The sequence below is a fragment of the Tympanuchus pallidicinctus genome, unplaced genomic scaffold, assembly GCF_026119805.1.
Source record: "Tympanuchus pallidicinctus isolate F22 unplaced genomic scaffold, pur_lepc_1.0 scaffold9, whole genome shotgun sequence".
Lineage (NCBI taxonomy): Eukaryota > Metazoa > Chordata > Aves > Galliformes > Phasianidae > Tympanuchus > Tympanuchus pallidicinctus.
In genome coordinates this window covers 4,226,700-4,251,630 of record NW_026294813.1, presented here as the reverse complement: position 1 = coordinate 4,251,630, position 24,931 = coordinate 4,226,700, and the positions used below count along the sequence as shown (strand labels likewise).

The 24,931-nt window shown below is 36.2% G+C and overlaps 2 protein-coding genes across 4 annotated transcripts in view; both read left to right on the top strand.

Annotated features, from left to right (window-relative positions):
* The window catches only part of IPO11 (importin 11), an 85,957-nt gene extending 63,380 nt beyond the window's left edge, over positions 1-22,577 (top strand). For all 3 annotated transcript variants that reach the window (XM_052670416.1, XM_052670414.1, XM_052670415.1), the window contains 3 exons: positions 13,782-13,877; positions 17,390-17,474; positions 22,226-22,577. In XM_052670416.1, the coding sequence (XP_052526376.1) occupies positions 13,782-13,877; positions 17,390-17,474; positions 22,226-22,390 (346 nt within the window). In that variant the 3' untranslated portion in view covers positions 22,391-22,577. The remainder of the gene's footprint in view (positions 1-13,781; positions 13,878-17,389; positions 17,475-22,225) is intronic.
* Positions 2,735-9,143, top strand: LRRC70 (leucine rich repeat containing 70). Its single transcript, XM_052670439.1, has 2 exons — positions 2,735-5,409; positions 5,937-9,143. Exon 2 carries the CDS (start codon positions 5,948-5,950, stop codon positions 7,862-7,864), a length of 1,917 nt encoding a protein of 638 aa, XP_052526399.1. The 5' UTR covers positions 2,735-5,409; positions 5,937-5,947; the 3' UTR covers positions 7,865-9,143.
* Positions 22,578-24,931: the final 2,354 nt, after the last annotated feature.

Here is a 24,931-nt window from a genome sequence, read left to right as displayed (position 1 = left end):
ATCTATTTTGCAAAAGGGGTTGTTTTAATTCTTCTAGTTACTACCTGAATATCTTGGTAGAACCCAACTGACACTGGAAGGTATTAGAAAGCAAATGGGATGTTTTAGCTTGTATTAGGAAACGTAAGCAGCAGACCAGAAAGATAGGGTAACAGTGATCAGGTTTGCTTGGTGAGTTCCCTAGCTGTAGTCATGGGTTGCATTTGTTGCACAATGTTGAAAGATAAGCAGTGCTCTTTTGCTGGTGTCATTAATGCCATGCTTTTTGTTCACGAAAAGAGGATTACCACCATTGCTTTTACTGAAAGCTGTTGAAATCTAGGTCATAATTTTACATCTGTTTTTCAGTCTAGTTTCAACTGTTAGGAATTCTTGCAAAGTTTCTTTCAAGTCTCTTAGATAAGGCTTCTTCGGTGTCTGCTACTTGTTCAACAACAGCATTTTTCATTACATCCTAAGTATTTGCAAGATCTCTCTGGTCTCAGAGCAATGCTGGATTAGAAAAGAATTCTCATTACAGTATTAGACTGTCTGTTGAAAAGAGATTGTTGTGGGTTGTGCTGATAGCTGTAATGCTGTTTACACTTGTTCATATCTGGGATTTGTAGTCCAAACTGGATTTCTAAGGTATCCCAGCTCTACTCGCTCTGCTTTCATTAGAAAAGGGAAAGCACAAGAAATGTGATGCAACATACTGTTCTATTGCCAGCTCTTCTTGGCAATTTTAGACCGTATCATGAAAAGTGGTATTGTGATCTTTTTTCTTGTTTCATAAGATTATAAAGCCTTGAAAGTTTCTATTGGCTTCTGATGTCTGTGTCCTTCAACTGATTTCTATTGAAAAGTCTGATCAGTGAAAGGCTGTGATTTTTATTTAAGGATAAAAAAGGAGTTAGCAATGAATGAAACTTGAAAACGTGATTTCTTTCTTCTCTTGTTGGCCTATAAAATTTCATCATAGTGGAGGGTAAACCATAACAGAAGGTCAGTGAATTCTGTAAGATAGAAAATGCATTGTGATATACATGAAGAGGTGGCCATATAAAATGGACTCGTTTTCTGCATAAGTTTTCCAAATCTGGATATTGAGATTCATAACCCATTATTTGTTAATATTTCTTCCTGGTGGGTACTTCCAAATGGAGAGTAGTTTGTTGATTTCTATTGCCAATTGTTTTGATTACTCTGTCAATTTAGACTGTAGTAGCCTGTTAATACGTATGAATTTCTTGTTAAAAATTTTTGTGATACTATAAGATGGGGGTAAGATGTGTTGGTTGCAGATGATACTGTTAGTGGTGGTTAATGGAAAAGAAAAAGAACAAATGGTTAAGTCAAAATACTAAAGACTTCAAAGGCAGTGACGCAAAGATTTACGTGAGAAGGTAGTAGTTTCTTAATAAGCTTCTTCCAGTGATGTATTGTTTCTTAGAATTATTCTTTTAAGAATTTGCCTATACATTTATTCTGCTCTTAATTTCTTTGTGCTGTGAATTCTCAGAAGAGCCTTCCAAAACAGTTGACTAATTTTAATGATCATTCTCACTGGAATTACCATGTAGAGTAAGTAGTATAGATCCCACATAAAGGCAACTTTTTTGATATATTGAGCTTTTGAATTTCTTATATTTTTTCTTTGTCATTTTTGGCACTTGAGTAGCTTGAATAGTATTCCAGTCTTCATACTTCTGTTGATTCAAATGTATTTATCTGGCTGTTGCAAGGAAAAGGTTAAAAGTCGAAGACATTTTTCAGGTTTGCTCCGCTCGTATCTAATCTTCATGTAAATGAATGTCTGCATTTTCTTGCTGTGTATCAAATCTAATATGTCACCCAGTATGATTTCTGGCAGTTATAATTGACGGTCTGTGAGTACAGGTACTTAGAGTGTGCAATTATAAATCTTCATTAGGTTATTACAGAAGCTGATTTTTCTTTGTCATTCATTAAAGTTACTTTGTTAAAAAAAACTTTCATGAAGCTGTCGATACGGAATTTAGGAAATGGCAAGAACATGCCTATTATGATATACTCCTTCAGAGCTGTTTTATATTCCTTTTTAAAGTCCAAATTTGTTACTTAATTGTTTATATCATTCCAATGAAGAAAGATGGGCCTACTTTTGAAGCTAATGTTCTGTCTTCCACTCTCTTTATTTATCAAGTCAGATGTGTGCTCACTCATATGTAATCACCTCTCTCTACCTGCTAGCCGTGCTGCCAATGGCACCCCAGATCTCATTGGTCTTCTTGGCACACTGCTGGCTCATAGCCAACCTGTTGTCCACCAGGACACTGAGGTTCTAATGTGCAGAGCACTTCTCCAACAGGTCATCCCTTCACCTGTTCTGATGCGCATGTGGTTATTCCTCCCCAGCTGTAGGACTCTCCTTGTCCTTCAGCAAGGACAATGGGAAATGATTTTAAATTGAGGCAGGGAAGCTTTAAGTTAGATATTAGGAGGAAGTTTTTCACACAGAGGGTGGTGATGCACTGGAACAGGTTGCTCAAGGAGGTTGTGGATGCCCCATCCCTGGAGGCATTCAAGGCCAGGCTGAATGTGGCTCTGGGCAGCCTGGTCTGGTGGTTGGTGACCCTGCACATAGCAGGGGGGTTGAAACTAAATGATCTTTGTGGTTCTTGTCAACCTAGGCCATTCTATGATTCTGTGACCCTAAGTTGCCCTTGTTGAGCCACATCAGGTTCCTGAAATTTAGTTACAGTGTTTGAAATTCTGGAATTATTTAATGCATGTTTTTTATATCTTTGATGTTTAATTGCATCTGTATTTATAATTCTTATCTGGTTTGAACAGCGTACTAAATACTGCAATATGAATAGTGGAGGCTAAAGCCACACATGTAGTTTTTTCAGCATATCACATCCATCTCATTGATGGCTAGTCTTTTATGTGTTACTATTTTATTCACAGGCTTATTCTTTGGATACTTTGTCTTTTCTTCTTGATTGGCATAACTAATGTTTTTTATTGCTGTAATTACCGTTTACTGCAAGGTGAGAAATTTACTTTCCAAGTGAACTTACAGTTTCATAAGCCCTGTCATTTTTCTAGATTTTAAATGGAAGTAAAATTTATGAAAGGAAGACATACGTATTTTCTTATCCTCAATGGGGAAAGTAATTCTGTAGTTTTCTCCTTTTTTCTCAGCATGTTGCAAGTCCTCTTTGATTCTGTCTTCTTATTTAATAGTAAAAATGCCAAGGATAAAAAGGAAATTAAATTACAAAGATTGCTTCTAACCTTTTTGTGGTACACGTTTGCATGTATAAATGTTTTGTATTGTGAGTGTATTAAGCAGAAATGCTTCTGCTGAGCAATTAGTTTGTGTTGCAGCTTCTGTATCTCCCCTTCATAACAGTTACAGTTGCTATTATATGAGAGTCCAACAGTGCTCAGTAGAAAACAGGAATTTTAAGTTATTGAAGCAGCAAATAAAGATTTCCTCCCCCCAGCTCCTCCCTTTCACGGGTTAGACAGCAATGCTTGAAGGAATTTCTCCCATATTGGATATGTCCCTTATCATCACAGAGGCTGTACATAAGTATTTCATTATTCAGTGTTCTGAGGATAATAGACCTATCTATCTTACTTCACATAATTGACTATGTAAAACATATTAAAAGAAAAGTCAAATTTGAAAATGAATAGATAATTCCAAAGAACAGTGTTTTGCTGTTGATTTAATGGTCTCAGAGTAAAGAACTAAATGCTCTGCAAATTATGACTTTTGTTTGATACAGGCTATGCCTAAATTGGACCACTGACCAGTTTTACTTGTTCTACTGATTTTGGTCTTTATTAGATATTTTAAAGGAAATTAAAACTGCTAGAATTAAAGATCATTAAATGGTTGTTTTTTTAAATTTTACTCTCCCTGTCAACTCTAGGGACTTTTGGCCAGCTATAGTTGAAAAACAGAGGAGAATTTTGGTTAACATTGTTTTGTATTTTACATTTCAAACATTTTTAAAAATGCTACTGTTTATGGCTAGAATATATATTTTTTAAAGCTTTAGAAGTGTAAGTTTCTTTTCACAGAGTTTCAAAGACTTCTGCTTCTAAAATTTGTCTTGTCCATCTATTCTACTTCACTTGCTTGTGTCTTCCTGCATTTAGGCTTGGGTTATTTTGTAGACACTTTGCCCCTTATGTGAACTTATGCTTTAATACTACTGTAGTGTCTCTTGTTTGACTATGGCTATTAATGTACTTTGGCATCACCATTTTGCCAAACTAATTGTCTCATGTCAGTACAAATTGTTCTTGGGTTTGTTTTTTGTTTTTTGTTTTTTTTTTTTTAGTTGCAGTGCTACTTTTGGGCTTAATCTCTAATTTTGCATCTATTTTCATTATTTCCCCCTTTCTTCTTTAGATTGTGTCACTGAACTTTGTTAGTGCTCACTCCTGTGACAGATAAGCTGAGGATATAATGTCTGGTCCATAAGTAAAGGGACTATTCACAGTATACATGTGAAACCTGCATCTGCACAAGAGACACTGAAGGAAACTGAAGCCCATGAACCTAGGCTGTGGCTTTTATAGTATACACTGAGCTGTGCAGACAAGTTAGCTTAAAAAAGATGGCCTAAAATGAAACTTAGCTATGTGCCTGGATCAAGTCTGAGGTGCAGCTTAGAAATATATTATAAATACATAATATGCATGTGTGTAAATATATATTTAAATTCTGTATGTAATTTAAATGTTCCACACAGTGGCATATCATGAAATTCTCACATCCAAGGTTTTTGAGGCTCCCTGGCTTGGCTGAAGGGGTTTGCCTGGCTGGCATGGCTGAGTGATTCTCTAGGCCTTTCCTTCCAAACATCAAGGTTCTCCATTTTGCAGTACTGCACTTACACAAAGAACAGTTTTGTTATGCAGGCAGATGGAACAATACAAATTGCTGTTTATTTAATAAAATATTTTCTGTCTGGAAAATACAAGAATTTACCAATAACACGGCAGTACTGTTATAAATGGATATGCTTTATTGTAATATCTAGCTATCTTGACAAACCTTTTTAGAGCTCTCCTACTTAAAAAAAGTTTTTTTTTTTTTTTAAGGCAGCAGTTGAAGATTAAGATAATTCTTGGTTTTCTAGAAACCGCTAGTTGAGATTTCCTTTCCAACAGTACTTCTGAAGCACAGATAAAATGGCTTCCTGCCTGACAGTTTCCTGTATCCATGGCAACCTCACTTTAACTACTTCTTACTTAATTTCCTGAATGAACAGTTGCAAATCCAGGGGCAAAATGTGAGAGCTGTCTGTGATACACAGCAGTATCACTTTTCCAAGTGTTTCGCAGATGGGTATTGTCAGCTGGTAACAGCCTAACAAACTGCAAAACAATGAAAGAACAGAAATAATGAACTTCAGATTTGGGGTAAGGAGTTGTTTCTGCTTATTTTGAATGTAATTCAACTTTGTAAAAGGCAAAATTCAAGCTTTAAATGAAAGGAAACTTGTTGGCAGTCCTACTTGAAAGCTATTGAAAGAGCTCTGTTATTTTTAACTACTTAAAATAGTTAATATATGGTATTGTGAATTTACTAGAAGTCATTATTTTGGCAGTTTTTATTCTATAACCAATTCAGCATTTTCCAGCTATTTTGGCTGTCTCATAGAATCTTACGATCATATCGTAGAATCATCTGCTACTTTGGCAGTGATTTGTTTCACTTTTCTTTTATGTTGAATTTTTTTTTTTCCATATAGTTCAAACTCATGATAAACTTAAGTTTTACTTTGAAATTGCTTATTTGGCCTCATAGGATAATATATTTAAAATAGCAATCTTGAAAACAAAACTTGTGGGTTTTTTTGTTTTTTTTGTTTTGTTTTGTTTTTTTTTTTAAAGAATCCTACAATTTCAAATGAATAATGTTCATAAACTTTTTTTATCTCTACTAGCAAAGTCAGAAATGAGGGAGAAGGCCAAAGACAGGGATATGTGTGGACTACCCTGCACAAGAGCATTCCTGCATCTCCTTAGTGGCCTTCTTTTGTTGCTGCTCCAGAAGGAGGTTCTTGGCTGTCCAACTCTTTGCCAGCTCTGCACAGGGAGGCAAGTTACCTGTCGTAACTTGGGTCTTTCAAGCATCCCTCGGAACTTCCCTAAAACTACAATTCTTGTATACTTCAGTGGGAATAATATATCTCATGTCATTCCAAATGAATTAACAGGTCTTCAGAAACTTGCTGCACTTTACATGGATAATTCCAGTATTTCATATGTACACCCAAAAGCTTTTGTGGATCTTCCTAAACTTTGCTACTTGCATCTAAATAACAATAATATTAAACGCCTGGATCCAGGAACTTTTGAAGGTCTTTCTAATCTTCATTATTTATACCTTCAGAATAATCAAATAGCTTTTGTTTCCCGAGGATTATTTAGTGATCTTCTTTCTGTTAGATATTTAACACTTCAAAGAAATCGTCTCAGTGTCCTTGGAAGTGGAACTTTCTTGGGAATGAGAAATCTTCAAACACTTAACCTAGCCAATAATAAGATTTCACGGATATCAGATGCAGCGTTTTGTCATCTTGAAAACCTTGTATACTTGTTCCTTGAAGGTAACAACTTAACACTTGTGCCATCAAATGCCATTGGAATGCTCAGAAATCTTGAAAGACTTTCTTTATCTCACAATCCTATTAGATCAATACAGCGTTTTGCATTTAAAGGACTTAACAAGCTTAGATATCTGTCTTTAAAAAGTGTAAAGCTAAAACATATTGCTGTAAACGGATTTTTTGGATTAAGCGACCTTAGTCAGTTAATCTTAAGTTATAACGATTTAGAAAATATAAATTCCAGCACTTTTACTTCTTTGAATAGTTTAAAGTATCTGCAGTTGGACCGAAATAAAATAACAAGTATTGGTGACAATGTCTTTGAGAAAATGGGGCAGTCACTTAAAATTCTCAATTTAGCTTTTAATAGTATTACAGAATTGCAGCCTAAAGTGCTTAAACCCTTAGTGTCTTTAACTCATCTACACATAAATTATAATCCTTGGAACTGTAGTTGCAAAATGCTTGGGTTACTTAAGTGGCTGGCATCATCTCGCATTTCTGTTAAAATTCTTTGTTGGAATCCCCTCAGCATGCGTGGCAGACCTTTGCATTACATCAAGTGGACTCTGTTTGCAAACTGCAGTAGCCTCACTGCCAGCCCAGAAGCAGCCTGGAATCTAGAATCTGCAGATACCCATCACAGCCCTACCACTTTGCTGATGGCATGGCATAAGGGAAACAGTCGCATTCCATTTGAGCAGTTTATTAAGGCTGATACAAAATATATTGCTCTCTGGGAAGGAACTGCAGTTACATCTGCTAGCCCTTTGCCTTATGGAGAAAACACTGCTCCTGAAACCCCTTCACAGGCACCTACAATACTATCAGTTTTACCAGTACAAATACCAGCACAGATTATACCTGTTACCAGAACCATAGAAGTACAAAGTTTGTTTCCAACAGATGCTGCTCCTGTATCATTACAGACATCTGTACTTTGTACACAACAGGTTGAAAAGCTCAATCAGGCCTTTGATGTTTTGCTAGCCTTTTTCGTTCTGGCTTGTGCTGTGATCTTGTTCCTAACCTACAAAATCATTCACTTTAGACAGAAACTAAAAGTGCTGGAAAACTCAGGGGAGAAGCGAATAGAATATTATGGTTTTTATCAACCTGGCAGATACAACATAAATGACGCAGTGCAGTCTCTAACTGAAAATTCAGCAGGAGATTCAGAATTGGACCAAATTAGGCTGCTCAAGCGAACAGCATCTGAAAGTCAGGCACAGGTCATATTGTTTGAACATTCATCACTGTAATTTACTTCCGTTGATTTGAATGTCAATTTTACTCCAGTCTGAAATGTTGAGAAGTCAAGAATTTGATTTTCCAAAAAAATGAGCTGATTGATAGAATTGTGGAAAATAGTGTAATTTGTGTTTATTTGCTTTCTCGGTGTTCTGAAGTTCATTGATTTTTATTAAATGTCATTTATACCTGATATGGATTACCTGTGTTCCTGTTGTAGGATTCTTTCACCTGTAGCGCAAGTATGTGTTCACTAGAGAGAATGTTCATATTATTTATTTTGCAGTACTTAATGGGTATTCAGTTTCTGTAGTAATTACATAACTAACTTGAAATTAAAGGCAACTAGATCATAAAACCAAGAAACCTGGGGAATGAAAAGAGCAGTGCTTTATGTATTTATTGCATACACGGTTTCTTGTACTGAGTCTGTATAACAAATATATTAAAATATGATTTTTAATAGTCTATATTTGTATCATTTTGTGGTCATAACTTATTAGGAGTTAATATGGAAGCTAAATATTGGATTCAAAAATTGATAACATTTGTAATGTCTCTGAAATGGTTAATTATTGTCTGTAAAAAGATGATGTCATCTACATAGTGAGGTTTGAGGGAGTCTTTGGCTAGATGAGGGGTATAAACTGAAGAAATCTATTGAGAATACTTAAGTATTTGTGTATTTTGAAATGTTAGGTCAAAATATGTTTTCTAAGTGAAGACTACATTCTAGGATTGTGCTTGAAATGATGGGTATTATGCAAACCATGTAGTTTGCATTTGTTTAAACTTCTACATTTTTATTTAGAATATTGATGTGTGGGATGCTTTAGGGTTTCTGGCTCCAACCTGACTTCTGCTAGCATAACTAATGTGCATGGCCATGTTGTTGCACTCCTTATCACCCCATTTGTTTGTTTCCAATGCATTTCCAGGAATGACAAGATATTTTCTGCTGGCAGTACAAATGTAGACCTTGCCTGTACTATTACAGGTGTGAATGTGGAAGTCTACACTGTGTTCCTCTGTTGTTGCTTGCTACATCTTTCTACTGGATGTAACAAAACCTGAGTTTTGTTGAGATTTACTTTCATTGTATTGTAGTGCTGTATTTTACTCTAATTTAATGTATAATAGGTGAACTATTTCTGTCTTACGGAATGCTTAATTCTACTAGTTGGGCAAAAGCTTAAACTGTTTTGAGTTTCGTGACTAGAAACTTTGTTTTATATATACCTTTATAGCCATAAATACTAAATGTAGTGTGCTTTTTTGTTTGTTTCTTAAGGGGAGAAAATGCTAATTACTCTCAAATTCATGCTTAATTTTTTAACTCCAATACAGTGCTTTGCTCCTTAACCCCTTTTTATCCTTCCTACATAATTGGTTGCAGCAAGTGTTAAGTTTATTAGGCTTTTTTGTGTTTTGAATTGTTTTTATTTTCATTTAGTAACAGCTACACTGTGTGTAATTCTACAGTTGTAAGTTTGGTTGTCTTCAGTTCTTTATCTGTAAACTTTCAATTTTATATGGCTGTCTTCAGAAATAACGGTCTTTATTAGCACCTGAGTGATGATCATTCTAGTCAAAGCTAATTAAATAGGTTTTCTTAAGTAGTAATGCTGATGTGCCCATGTGGGAGAGGATTTCATGGGAGTGGGTGAAGGCTGGGAAAGAACAAGCTTAATTCTGAAACCTGAGAGACTGTGTGCTTCTGAGCTGTTCTCAGCAGAAGACCACTGTTCCCTCTGAAGGTGTTCCCTTTTTGCTGACAAGCTTCTGTAGGAATCATCTTCCAGATGTGTGTCCTATCATTTCCAGTGATTCAGTTTAAATGAAATTGATACTGCCAGCATCATTTCTGTAAGTTTTGCTGGGACAATCAAAGCCATCTTATGGAGAGGAGTCATCCTCCAATAACCAACTTGAGAAAAATTTCCAGTTTTGCTCCACAGAGAATTTGAGGGATGTAACTGTGGGAAAGTGCAGTCAGTAACTGCCAAGTTAAATGTTCACACTAGGAAACAGGAATACTGTGTGTGTGGTTCATATGTCTGTTTAAATCACTGGAGAATACAGAATTCAGAAGTCTCAGTAGTGCCTGCCCACATGAAGCAAAATGGTCTATAGACTTCCACTTAGTCACAGTCCCTTATTAGATTCTCATTTATAAAGCTCATTATCAAGTTTACAGTCAGCCATACAGTTCCTCTGGAAATGCTGTCTTAGATGTGTCGTTACCATTTTAGGAGCTCTGTAGCACTGCACAGCATCTAGAGGAGAAAAAAAATAATCGTTTACATTGCTCATAGCACGTAAAAAGTAAACTCTATTTGTGCCCTTCAATCTCTTCCCACTGCTAATGAAATAAGAATAAATAATTGATTAATCTATCTTGAATTAACACCAGTAAAGATATGATGCTCGTCCCTTTTTCTATTTTTGCTGTTTCATCCTGGCAAAAGAGAAAATCTCTGCTTTTCTACTGCTTCCTTTTAATGTCTAGAAGAGAAAGGTATGTCTGCAATTAGGTATGCTTGCCCACTAAGAATGTTTTCTCCATTTCTGATAGACCAAGAAAGATGTATAGGAGACATGAAGACTATTTCACTTACATACTACTAGCAATTTGTTATCATATATGCTATTTAACTGGAATCCAAAGTTGCTGTAGTGATAGTTGTCGCAGAAAACACTGGGTAAAAATTTTGAATGGATAGCTTGAATGAGTTGGAAATGGCAGAACTTCCTTTTATCTCACAGGATTTGCAAACTTTGAAATGAAAAACGAACATGTTCAACCTGTTGTAAATAGGTTTGTTGCATTTTTTTATTAGAGACAAGTTGATTATTACTATTTTTTTTTTTTTAAGTAGATAACATGAAAGATCCCTTTGTAATTACAAAAATAAGGTCTTAACTGCATCTTTGGAACTGGATCCTGGACTGGTTTAAATCCTGACTACCAACTTCATACATGCTGTAAATGTCGAATTCCAGGCCTGTCCCTTGATAATTCTTGATATGTACCGAACTAGGTTTTGTCCTGATGACTTATAGGACCTTGGGGTAGTTAGAAAATCAGTTATAACTTTATGCTGTTACTTATTATGCTACTGACCTTGATTAGATGCAATTGAAAGGTGGAACTGCTTAAATGCTGCCTTCAGCCTGAGCTGAGAGTTTTTTGTATGGACAGTGTTAACTGTTCAGTTTCACAATGAAAGTTCAGCAAAATATGTTTCCATTTCTTTTCTGAAGCCACTCTTGAGAACTTTCCAGCATGTTTCTTAAAACAACCAGTCTAATTTTAGACTTCTAAAAAGAGATTTCCTTGATTTGCGAGGCTCTTTCCCTTTCTTCCATGAAAATGACACCTGATATCTCATTGTGTTGCTGCTGAACTTTAGCCCAAGTTTTTTTTGGTTGTGGTTTTGTTTTTTTCAAGCCACAGTAAACATATGCTGCCTTTATTTCCCCCCAGCATATGTCTTACATTCTAAAAATAGTTCTATTGTTTAATGATTTTGGACTTGATAAATGTTTTGGGGAGTGTCTGATAGGAAGAAACTGTCTCCTTTCAAGAGGAAAAGGAAGGGAAAAAAGATGGTTTTATCTTCACTGAAAACTGCGGGTAGCTGTTAGATTATTTTGAAAGGCCTTCTGTATTCTGTGGCACTGCTTTCCTCAGGAAAATTATCAATACATTTCTATTATTCACTTCAAAAAGAAGTAAAATAATGTCTCTATTTCATGCTACAAGATAAAAATAGCATTTTCAAGTAAAGAAATCTCTGATTTCTCAGCACGCTCTGCAGTTAATTATCAGGAGCTGTATTTTGAATTTTTAGCCACCTTCTTCAGTTTCTTCTGGATATATCACAGATCACTGGATACACGAGTTAACTGAAAAGAGACTCCCTCCCTCTGTGCTTTTCCTATTAGTCTGCAAGCCTGGCAGAGATGAACAAGAAAAAATAAAGTTAATGAGTACTGTGCTTACTTTTTTATATTTTGGTTAATTAACATAACTCACTTGTATAGATTGACCATAATTAGCACTTGCAGCAGATGAAAAGGCTGTGCCTACTTTGGGTTAAACATTTTCCTCTCTTCTCTCCCCTCCAAGTAAAATTATGCAGTTCCTCTGGCAATTAGACATTCTTCATGTGGCTTGAAAGGAACAAATTCAGCTACCAGGTAGCTGATAGAACTACGCTATTAAAATGGTGCATACTTACAGAGAGTAGTGTACTCCTCCGAGGTGGAGTGTTCTTGGTTGAATTCCCCACATCCTCTTTTGAAAGGAATGTGAGGACAGCTGTTTCCTTTCTTACAATGGAAAATACTAACCACGCTAATGGGGATTTTCCTAGATGTATGTTTTAAAGGAAAAAAAAAAAAAGTATGAAGAGAAAAAGCTTTAATGAAGGTAGGTGTGCTTTGTAGAAATCTAACTGAACTGAAGAAATTCTTAACTCTGAGGGCTTATTCTGCAGTCTGCTAAACAGTCTGTGCTCATTTTCTTTAGGTTGTTTGTTTTCTCCTTTGGATGAGGTAGGGAAGCTGTTTGGCAAGGAACAAAGTCTTCTCTAAAATGTAAGTGGCAACAATAAGAGGCCAGACTGAAGGAAAATTCCATCAGTTTTCGTCCCTGAAAGTGCTGGAGTTTCAGCTTTCAGCATTTAAATATAGTTCTATTCCTGGCAATTGACCTTAGCTGAATAAAATTTATGAAAAAATTTCATTTGAAAACAAAATGATCATGAGCTGAATCATAATCTTATAAAAACAAAGTTTGAATAAATATTTTAATAGACTTAATATTCAAAACTTGATAGGCTTTTTTTTCTCCAAAGCATCTGTTTTGCAATGTTATATATTTAAGATTTTGTATGTCTGCAGCAACCACCTCTGGGAAAAATGAACCCTGAAATTCTGAAATTGTGCTAATTGAAATCATTAATCAATAGCAGTGACACATGAGTTATCATTTACCATCACTAATCAGACTTTTCAATTTCTTTGCCAGTAGCTAATACTGTTTGCTTGCAGAGTGCCTGAACCCTTATGTAGCTTATGGGCTAGGAGTCTGTGCATTGATAGCCAAACCCAGAATATCAGAGAATTCAGCAGAAGTGACAGCAGTCATGAGCTACTTTCCCTTAACTGGTACCTGCTGCTGGTACCTGCTTTTTCATCTGGGAGTCTGGGAGGTCATGGTTTCATGCCCTTCTCACACTACAGGCATGTGATTTTGCAAGGCAGGGATGTGCATCTAAATGATTTAGGAGATTGGTGTCATTTGGGATGCTTGGATTATTCAACCTGGCCTTCAGCTTCTGTTGGAGAAAGGAAGGTGCTCATCTTTATTTCCTTATTTTTTCAGTCTGTGGTGCTACCTGCCAGCTCTTTGGTCTGGTAATTCAAATGACAGGAGTTAGCTGTGCTTCAGTAGAGATGAAACATGCTTCCACCTTTCTAATTAAGAAAATCTGCTTTTGTAGGTGGAAATACCTTTTACCTGATTATGGAATGTCATTAACCTGTCCAGGAGGTTAAAGAAATGCTCATAAGGTTGAATAGAAAATGCACGAAGGCATGTACTAGGTTTACATGCTGTTCTTTTTTGCATCAGATAGTGATGTTAGAAAATATGCAAATGTGTTAAAAGCAGAAGTACTCTGACCTTTCTAAATTTTCAACAACACATGGCACTTCATTCTAATAGAATGCTTCTATCATGAGTTTGCTAACTTTGGGTCTCTTATGTAATTAAAAAAAAAAGTTGGAATTAGATGCTTGATAGCATGCTCAGCTAAGTGGTGAACAATTTAAACACTGCTTGGTAAATATGCCTTACGGTTATTGAACAAATTCCCTGTCCAGTTACTTTAGCTAAAACACTTTCCTTTTCTTTTCCAGTGTTATCCAAGATAAATTTTGTGGTATCATCCACGTTACGTTGGAAGGTCTGTATGATGTTATGACTGAAGATCCTGAAACAGGAACTTACAAAGAGTAAGTGAAAAATGATTTTTGGGTTTTACAATAGTAAGAATTTTAAATATGTAATGTTTTGACAGAAAATATCCATAGGTGTTTGAGATGTGCTTATAGGAGTCTGTTATAATTGTTGATGTTATAGCAAGATTGGAAACTTTTGATCCTAAGAAGAGTACTTTGAGAGGTTGGGGGCAATGTAAAATGGAAATTGATTTTATATTTTATATATTTATAATTTTATAATATTCAAAAGGTCTATTAAAAGGTGGCTTAAAATATGAATATTTTTAGCTTTGCTTTGGTTCACTTGAGCCCGGAGTTTCTTTGAATGTGACATCTGGAGTTTAACTGAGATCATTCCCTAAATGTGTCATGTATGTTGAATGTACCCAATGTATCCAGCTCTCTGTGGTGTGAAGGCACTTGGAAATCTACTCCTTAGGCACAGTTTTTTGCCAGTCAGTGTTCCATCTAACATACCAGCCACTACAAAGCATATTTGGAAAGCCAGTTTTCTGAACTGAGAGAAACACTGGACTAGACACACTAAACCTGAACTGTGCTCTTGAATTTCTTGCAGAATGCTGGCTGACCCATGCTAGGCCTTTTTCTCTATTTATCAATGTAGAAGATTTAACTGCAAAGCCTGAGAATATGCTGTGATGCAGTGCTTTAATTACTATCAGAGTCAGTGCAGTAAAATCCCTTCTGTTTCTAAACGTCTTGCTTTCTATCAATTTTGGAAAGTAATAAAACTTTGTCACAGTTAATTTTGTATATTAACCTTGAATACCAGTGGAACTTCTGATTATTCATTCCAACCTCTGGACATTGCTTTCTTTTTTTTTTTTTTTTTTTTTTACAAGATACAGACTCACTGAACTAGGGATGTGTTTATGCAGACAGATGCCAAGTGTACATTGTACATGTACAAAAGGCTTTGGCATTTGTGTTAAAAATTTTGAAATAATCTGAAAGTAAATAAAGTATGCATCTGGAGCAATGTATACTATTGTGTGTTTCCACGTTGAAGTGTGTATTTAAGCTTGAACAGGGACAGAAAAAAATTTATGTACCCCACTGATCATCATAATACTCCAGCTACTTGGGCGGAAGATTAAAAGAACATGCATGTTTAGCACGGGAAAGTAAAGGCTGAAGCAGTATGGAGCTGCCATCTGTGAAGGATGAAATAAGAGTAAGCATGCACAAGGAAAACTGTACAAATGAAATGATAGCATCGCTTGAGTATGAGCTGATCCCAAACATATTTACACTAGAAACTTAATTAAATTGTTACATTGGTGCAGGGAGGCTCTGGGAAAGCCTCTCCAAAAACAAAGACAGAGATAAAGATCTCACCTGTTTATAGACAGTGTTTTGATCAGGATACAAAGATGATTTTAGTGTCCTGACTTAAACTGAGTTGGGCTTTCTAGAAGTTCTAGTTATCATTACAATGCCAATTGCAAGAAAGCTTCATGGGCTTCAGGTTTTCTGGAAGGGGAACTTTCTGCTGTTTTAACAGTGTCTCAACAATACTAAATAAAAATGCGTGTTTATCAGTGTCATGATCTTGCACTTTTAAAAATTTTATTACTTCCTTATTTAATTCTTACAGTTACTTTTTGTGGTTGTGGGTTTTTTCAGACCTCAGTGGTAATATTATTTTGTATATTTTGACATTTTTATATTTTTGTTTGTTCTTAATGCTGAGTTGCGGAACCCCATGCTGTTTGTAAGAAAGAAGAGACAAGATTTGTGGTTTTTGCTCTTAATATCTTAATACCTTTGCTTCTACGTTACCATTTGACTATTCTGCTATATTGTTGAGAAAGCGTTTCATACAGTTCTAAACATATGTTAATGGAGAACAAAATATATAAACAGTGCAAGTCTTAAATTTTCATGAAGTCCCAACTTTTTTTTTCATTTTTTCATTTCATTCTAGTAACAGTTATCCCTTAAAACAAAAACAAATAATTTGACTATAGCTGCAGGAACATTTTCCCTGCTAGCAGAATATATAGTACAGGAGTGTAGGGCCAAGATGGATTAATAATCTATGTTTGTGAATGTGGATTGTTTGTTCTTCCTGCCATGTAACTACTTAACACATGGTTGCAAGTAACTGCCACTTGAATGGTTTTACATCCATTTTTAAGTAACAGAATATTTGTGTGAAGGTTCAACCTTGGGAACCCTACAGAAGCTGTGGGCTGAAGTAATTAAAGTAGGAGGCATTGCTTTCGGAGCAGCCCTTGTATTTACATACTTTCTGTACCTGAGTCTTGAAGTTGTTGAAAAGATTTCTGAATTGATACACCCAGCCAAAAATGGCAAGATTTTCTTTTAATTCTCATTTTATTATTGGAATATAAAATATGTAGTATATTGTAAAGCACTTGTACTTAAGGGTATTTATTAGTTTGGAAAATTGTTGCGTGTCTGAAGGTAAGCTAAAATAACGTATATGATATTTAACATAACCTAACTATTTTTCTTCATTCTCCAGCATGAGATCTCTTGCCCTGTTACTTGAATAAGAAATCAAAATTCTACCCATTAACATTTTAATGTACACAATACTAAAAAATGTTGCTTGGGATATGAAAGTTGTTTACTCTCCTATTCTAAGGAAATAGAAATTCAGTTTAATTAAGGGAGTGACACTTTAGAAATGGTTGTCACTGAGAGTTCTGCCAGAGCATCTTGCTTTTTTATCAAATATGGGCATCTTAATTAAGTTGCAAAAAATAAATGTCACTTAGACTCACTAAGCATACGTATTCTCTTCCTGTGGTCAGCATCAGATACAGGAAAAAAAATTATTTTTAGCATCTTTCTGGAAAACTGAAAACTAGTATTTTTCTGTGCTATTGAAGATATCTTCTTAGGAGATCATTGTGTCCTGTGATAAAAAGCAAGATTACTTTCAGGTTTATACAGTTGGACAGTGGTTTTTGAAAGCAACCCAGAAGCCTTTTTTCGTGCACTGCTGCAAACTAAAATATCATACTGAGATTATTAGGTCAAAATTTCTGATGTTCAAACAACATTACAAACATTCACAAACAACAATCAGATTACTGCAGATTTATTTGGAATTCACACTGCTGCATTTCTGGTGCATGGCTTTGCTGGAGAACCTTTTCAGCCTGCATTAGTCTCTGAAGTTATAAGTGCAGTTGGCTCCCAGGGAGGTGGTTGAGTCACCATCCCTGGATGTGTTTAAAAACCATTTGGATGTGGTGCTCAGGGACATGATTTAGTGGGGGGTTGTTAGGCTCGTATGGTTGTAGTTGGAATCGATGATCTCTAAGGTCTTTTCCAACCTTAGCAATTATGTAAGTTTTAATTATACCTATGTCATCATTTCAGGATATCTATTTTCCCATGAAGTGTAGCTCCTATTTTTGATTAAGAACAAAGTATTTATAATTGATTGCATCCTGTGTTTTTAGTAATGTTTTAAAGTAACTTTTAATGGCAGTGTGTACTCAAGCTATTTTTATTCCCACTCTTAGCTGCCTGCTGCTGTCTCATTTTGAAGAGCCCAAAGTTACAGAAGATGAGGAACCTCCTACAGAACAAGACAAAAGGAAAAAATTGGTAAGCTTTAGATGTTACTCAGTTATAGAACTAATTAAGTAATTCACTCATCCCAGACAAATTCTTTGGCTTTAAACTTGGTTCATTTTTTCTTTTTGAATTCATCTCTTGAATCAAAAGAAAGAAAAGGCTCTTTTGACAAACTTTGCAGCCACATCTATGCTTCTGCATTTGTTTTGAATCTTAGAAAATGTTGCCAAAGTAAATATAATCTCGTCACAGAATCTGAACATTGCGAAAAGGTTTTTTGAAAAATGCAGGAGGATAAGTCTTATCAAAATGTTGTGGCTGATCAAATTGCCCAAATTGAAAACAGACTCTTATTATACTGAATTGTATGCTATGCTTGAAGAACTGTATGCCTGCATAAGACCTTTTTCTACTGCTGAGAACTCTCTGTGGACCTTCCCACAGATTGCGCATCTGACCCAACCTAAGGCTGTTTCACAGAAGCAGTTTTGTAAGAGTTCAGGGAAACTGGTTCCCCTCTTGCACAGGAAACAGCAGTGCACGAATGCTGTAGAATTAACTGAATTGATCAACTTGGTGTTGGGTAATTGCAAAATGTTGAACTGGTTGATAAGAGTAGATGTGTGTAGCCTTGTTGTGCACAGTTGCTCTTACTGACCTACCTCATTTTGTTAAACTGTTGTCTGCCTTTGTTTTGTTTTGTTTTGTTTTTTTAAATAGTGATCAATAAACAGATTCTCTTATACCAAATTGCAGAAAGTCTTGCATACACTTCGGCTAATAGTGGTACTTTAAGAGAAATTCCTTGTGGCTTGTAATTCCTTATTTAAGGAAAATGTATTATGTATTTCTGTAATTCAGTTACTCTTGAAAGCATCTCTGGACTCAGTTAAATTTGGTATTCTTCCAACTTACAGGTTTAAGTGAATTTGTGTGCTTGTTTCAAAATGATGTATTCATTCTTAGGGATTTCAATGTTTCTTGAGGTACAATCCATCATTTAGAGTGTTACCTACTTAGCTACAGATACCGTGTCTCTACAGGTATATACGAAATAGATGTTACATGTGTCTCGTGTCAAAATGATACACATGGGTAGAGATGTTTATTGGGAGATCTCTAGGATTGCTTTGTTGATATCTACAAATATGGATTTAAATAGGTGTGTATGTATTGCATTTGGTAATCGGATTTTAAAGAAATGAAGGGAATTTAAATGTACATTCCTTTTGTGTTCTGAGTGTTCTTTGAAAATACTGAAATGAAGTATATTCTTTTGGCTAACACTTTTGATAAGTTTCTCTTGGTTTCATAGTTTGGGCATGTATTTGGTAGTTTTGACACGGTAGCTTTAATATGAGCTGCTGTGAATGTAAATATATGGGAAGAATGAAGAGCATGTTATTCTGTGGCTAGTGTCATTCTTTCATCCTAAATTATACAATGCAGCAGGATAGTGTCCTAGTGAAGGTGGTGTTGTGGGATCGCATTTAACATGAGGTCACTGGCCATTCGGGTAATAGTTTTTGTCAGCAATTAAAGAGAAGTGGCTGTGCTTTGGCACAGTGGGAGTCCAGAACCTGTAATGACATGACTTATGTTATGTTTTACATACAAAATGCATTTTTCTTGAGGGTTGTCGCTTACTTTCTTTTTCTCTTGAAGGAATTGCTTGCGACTTTCCATCTGCTGATCGTTAGCATGCAACTTGAATGTGCTGCCAGCCTTTGTTCCTTGAACATTTTACATAGAACATGCTGTCATCCGTTAACGCAAATGCAGAGGAAGCTGCATTAATGTCGTAATCTAGACGTATCTATGTATGTGTTTTCTAGGTTCCTAAGCATTAGAAAATCCTTGCTCCTTTCAAGCCTCTGTTATAAAGGGCTCATCTTACTTACCTTGTTGCCTTAAGTAGCTGATTATTCCTGATACATTTCAGACCTGACCTTTCTCTGTGGTTTATTCAGCTACTATGTTTATTCTGGGCTGTTTGGTGTGATAATCTGGAAATCCGTTCTGAATCCCAGATCATATCACTCAGTATACATTTTTCTGGATAACCTCATGTTTGTGAAAACTTCTGCTTAGTTTGAGTTGTCCTGGTTTCAGCAGCACAAATGATACAGATCATTTGAATAGGTTACTGGCAGTGGTCATCATTTGACACTGGGCTTTAAAAGCACCACTAGGATTTGATTTGAAAAACTGATTTAAAAATGGAACACCTGAGACCACTTCCATCCACCTGCACTGGAATCTTCCTTCACTCTGTATCAGTGCCACCACACACTTTAGAACAACGTTTAGAACAACGATCAGTAGCAGATACCACTGCTGAAACAAAGGTGGGAACAAATAGTTGAAGTGAAAAGAAGATGAGGAGCCACATAAAGAGAATCTGCAATTGTTTTAAGAAAGCTTTCTGTCTTCTGTTTCTGTCCTTCCTGCAAGAGGTTTGTACCCTCTTACGTGTTCTAATGCTGAGTCAGTAGCTTGTATGGCGGGGCTCGAAAGTGTAAACCCAATAAGACAATACTGAAAAGATAAATGGGATTCTCTCTTTGAAGATAATAAGATTTTGCAAGGCCATAAATGTGAGGAAAAAGTGTCTTGGTCCGTGTGAAGAATTACTTCCTGATGTTTTGCACAGAGTCTGGATTCTTTTCTATGATCTCTTCATCCTGTCATTGCTACCTCTCTTCACTGTTTTGCATAGCTAGTAATTAAAGGTCATTTTAGCCCTTTAGAAGTTTGTGATGATTTCATGTAATCTGCATTTACCAAACAATAGTTTATTTTAATTTTGATTATGTTGAGGAAAATGTGAACAGATGAAGAGTGATTCATGACCTTTCACTGCATACATTATATAGGCCTGCGGTGTTTTTAGTACGCCTTTTAATGTATGTTTTCATGAGCTCTGGTATCACTGAATCACAGATCACTTTTTTACTTTACCCTAGTGTAGAAAGAGACTGGTTAATTCAGGGCTTCGTATTCTGAGGAGAGTAAATAGACAAGTGGTATTGTATTAAGCGAAATGAGCAAGTTTTATGTGGTGAAACTTGCAAAATGTTTACTGCAGTGTTTGGGGTTTGGCTTTTTTTTCTGTGCACTTGGATCTGTGACTAACTTGCAGATTGATCCAAGGCTCATTGGAATCTGTGAAAAACCCTGATATTGTCTGTGTCCATTTTATATTCTTAGATCATTTTTAAAAGTAAGCAAAAGGTCACTTTCTCATGCTGAAAAAATTGTACCTTGCCTTTGAAATGTAAAATAACTAAATAGCATGAATTAGGTGTGGGATCAAAGGTTAAGACAACAGTGTTAGTAGCAATACAGAGGGAAGGATGAGGTTTACAATATGAAAGTTGACCATAATAAAAAAGTGCTTATCTTTTCTGATACGAACAATGTTTTGAGGTGTTGTACTTTGTTTTTATTTTTGTAATAAACCACTAATAGGCAAACACAGTTACTTATATTACAGTAAGGGTTGTGTTCATGTGGATGTTTCAGTCAGCATTTTCTCTAGTTTTGTCCATGGCATTATTTATTAAATAAGTAAGTCTTGGAAGTTTGATGTCTCCCACTCTCTGTTAGAGTTCAAATATTCCTTTATTCCTATCGTGCCGAAGCACAATAGGATCTTTATGTTCTATTGTAGTTTTTTTTTTTATCTCAAGTGTGCAACACTGTGGCATGTATGAATTACTTATGAAAGCATAGTATAATCATTTTCTTTAAAGATTTTTTTACAGAATTAATCCGTCACTGTTAGTAAAAAATGACACATCTCATTTGGTGAGAGTGACCTATGATTGCTGCTGTTAAGGAAAAGTGAAGATTCAGTCTCAGTCTGAAGGCATCTGTGCTCTTACTGATGGTGTTGATGTTCCACCATATTTGTCAGGCCAGATAGCTTATTTAATAAGGAGTGCTTTCTATATTGCATTCCCATTTGATACAAACTCTGTGTGATGCTAATTGCATCCCATAGTAAGAGAAGAATTAAATGCCTTATTTCCTATTTCTGATTCAACTCAGCAAGGAAATCTGAAAAAAAAAAAGAAAAAAAAAAAGTATATTACTAAAATATAGTGGGTTTCAGTGTATCCTTTTGTATAGAAAAAATCCTCTGTGCTTTTCACTCTAAGTTTTTATGGGGTGGTTGCTAAGGTAATGTTATAACTTGTTGTGGCTTGTGCCATACATGTTGTGAAAAAAGACTGAAAAGGAATGAAGTGTAGCTGTGCCAATTGCATGTGCCCATTTCTGCAGGGAATCTGGGCTCGGGAAGTTTCCTTTCTCAGCAGGATCTGAGATTTAGCATTACATTTTGCTTTCTGATTTTGCAGCATTAATAATGCTTGATATTGAGGAAAGCAGATGTTCATCTGTCTGCAGTAGCTTTGTATTTATTTCAATATCCTACTTCTTTTTGATTCCAGGTGCCCTTACCTGCTCTTCTTTGAGCCTTGTGGGCTGAGGGACATCAATGTCCTTCTCTTCTGACTTTAAATCATGAGTAGCTTCTCTGTCAGAAAGCAGCTTTGAAATTGTTTTGTCATACAAAAGGGCGTGATCTTGCAGCAGACGGGGTTCATGGTCTGAGATTTGTTTCCAGTAGTTTTAAATTGACATTTTTTCCTTTGCTTCTCAATTATTTACAGAGAAAGTATTTCTCTCCTGGGCTCAGCTTACCGAAGAGGATGAGTATTTGAAGAGTATTTGTAAAGTTCACTAAATTTTTTTTTTTTCCTCTTTTTCTACAGCTTGCCCTAAAGGACCCTGTACACACTGTGTCATTGCAACAGTTTGTCTATCAGAAGCTAAAGGCACAACAGGAATTGCTGGGTGAGCAAGGCTTCCATGCGCTTATGGAAACCGTGGATACAGAAGTAGTTGCACAGCTGCAAGAATTTTTACAAGGCTTCTAAATAAAATAAAATAAAAACCAAGATTTTCTATGTTCAACTTCCAGAAAAACAGAAAAATATTCCAGCCATCTCTTGTATGAAAGAGCCTACTGAAAGCTGAAAATAGTTTGTGTTTAAAACAGAATGAATTCTTTTGTTTCTCCACTGTAAGATTGATAGAATAAATGTAAGTTGGCTTCTGACTACAGTTTGCCAAGTGTTCTGTGTGTTATTTTTATGTATATGAAGGAAGATGAATTGTATGAGGAAACACGTGTTATCATGTTTGTTTTCTATTCTGTTGATGGTAGGAAAAAAACAAACACACACACAAAGAAGTATTTGATTTCACAAAGGAGAAGAATGTGATTTCCAATCAAGTATTATCCTGTGTTCTGTGCCTTATACAGAATTGCTAGTGACAGCATTTTTCTGCAGCTGCTTAAGTAAGGAACTGTTTCAGCAGGAAATACTCAGTTTTTAATTGGGGTTTGTTAAACATTATATGCTCAGATAGACCTGGCTCTGTCTAAGAACCCAGACTTAATAAAAACTGAATACTGCTTTTTCCTTTCAAAATAAAAATCTGCTAAATGTGAATGCTCTCACAAACAGAGAGGGTTTACCTGTACTGTAGGTATTTAAGCTATCAGTGTTAGTGTGAGTGTGTCCTACTCGGTGCAGAGTAGTGTCCTCTCCATAAGAGCAATGATATCCCAAATCTATTGAGTCCATTTTGATCTTTAGAGCAAGCCCTTTAGATATAATGAAGATATTAGGCTCAAGAAAGATGATGGAGAAATCTTAAGGATTGTTAGTGATTCAGAGGCAGAGTTCTTCCTTCATTCTTGTCCATTTCTCAACAGAATTAAGTGAGGGGAAGGGGAACAAAGAGAAGCCTATTTTAATCTAGTTCTCCTACAGTGACTGACATTTTAGGTGGGGTATCAAAAGAGACAGTTGTTTCCATGTAAGTGAACTTGGCACAGCACATAACTCTTCCTTGTTTGTTCCATGTTAGTTATACAACTGCAGTGCAAATTATGAAGCTTTCAAAGAGGTAAACATAGTAGTGTCAGACTTCAGGAGGATGCCACTCTTCTGGCTTAGTTTTTATGAATGTTTTGGCACCTGGACAGGCTTGGGTGGTGGGTTAGGGCTCAATAAATTCATGAGGTTCAATAAATCCAAGTGCAAGGTCTTGCACCTGGGTTGCGGCAACCCCTTCTATCAGTGTAAGCTGGGGGATGAAAGGACTGAGTGCAGTTCTGCTGAAAATGACTTACAGGTGCTTAGATGGCAAAGCTGGACATGAGCCAGTAGTGTGCTCTCAAAGCCCCCAAAACCATTCAGATCCTGGGCTGCATCAAAAGAAGTGTGGCTGGCAGGTCAAGGGAGGTGATCCTGCTCCTCTGCTCTGTGCTGGTGATACCTGACCTGAAGTACTGCATCCACGTGTGGAGTCCTCAGTATAGGAGAGACACGGGCCTGTTGGAGCACATGCAGAGAAGGGCCAGAAAAATGATTCAAGGGATGGAACACCTCACCTGCAAGAACAGCATAAGAGATGGGGCTGTTCAACCTGAGAAGAGAAGACTGGGGAGATCTGAGAGTGGCCTTTCAGTATCTAATGAGGGACTCTAAGAAGGAAGGCGACAGGCTCTTCAGCAGGGTCTGTGGTGATAGAACAAAGGCAAATGGTTTCAACCTAAAAGAGGAGAGATTTAGACTGGTTTTATTACAGTAAGTGTGGTGGGGCACTGGCACAGGCTAGCAAGAGAGGTGGTGGATGCTCCAACCCCTGGAGATACTCAGGATCAGGGTGGATGGGTCTCTGAGCAATTCTCTCCTTCCAGGAGAATTGGTCTAAGCAACCAGTAAGGGTCCCTTCCAACTCAAACGATTCTATGATTCTATAAAGCACTGTCTGTAAATTAGAGAATGAAGCCTTCCTGCACTGATGTTACTGGATTTATAAGGAGTGACATTCCTGTCGCTTAGTCACTACAGCTCATGTCGTCTTGAATTTTCCTCTTTCCTCTAAGATTGACTAAAAGCTTCTTTGCATGAATTAACATTCACACAGCTAATATCTCTATTGCTAGTTCCAAAACACATTTAAATAGAATCTATTTAATGGATTTAGTGGCTTACTTTCTGCCTTTAATGAGATAGCAATGCATAAATAGACTTGAAGGTAGAAGTATTCACCAAATGTCTGCCTTTCCAGATAGATTTTCAGTGTTAAATAATGACACTGAGTAAAATACCACAGTTTTAGGTAGCTTTACAACTAGTTTTGCTTATTCCAGGCCGTTGGTTAACATCTTCTACCTCAGCTTCTAATGCTGAAGTAAAAGAAAAGTTGTTGCCCATTCCAAATTTGTTGATGCCATGGAACTAACTTTGGTGACACCGTAGCGTTATTTTTCAGCAATGTTCTTAGGATTTCATCAAAGCAATGCTTCCATGCCTGCATGCATGTTACATGCTGTAGCAGTACCAGGTAGTGCAAGATTTAGTACCATTCCTGGCTTTTTGTTTCACAAAGCTATATCATAA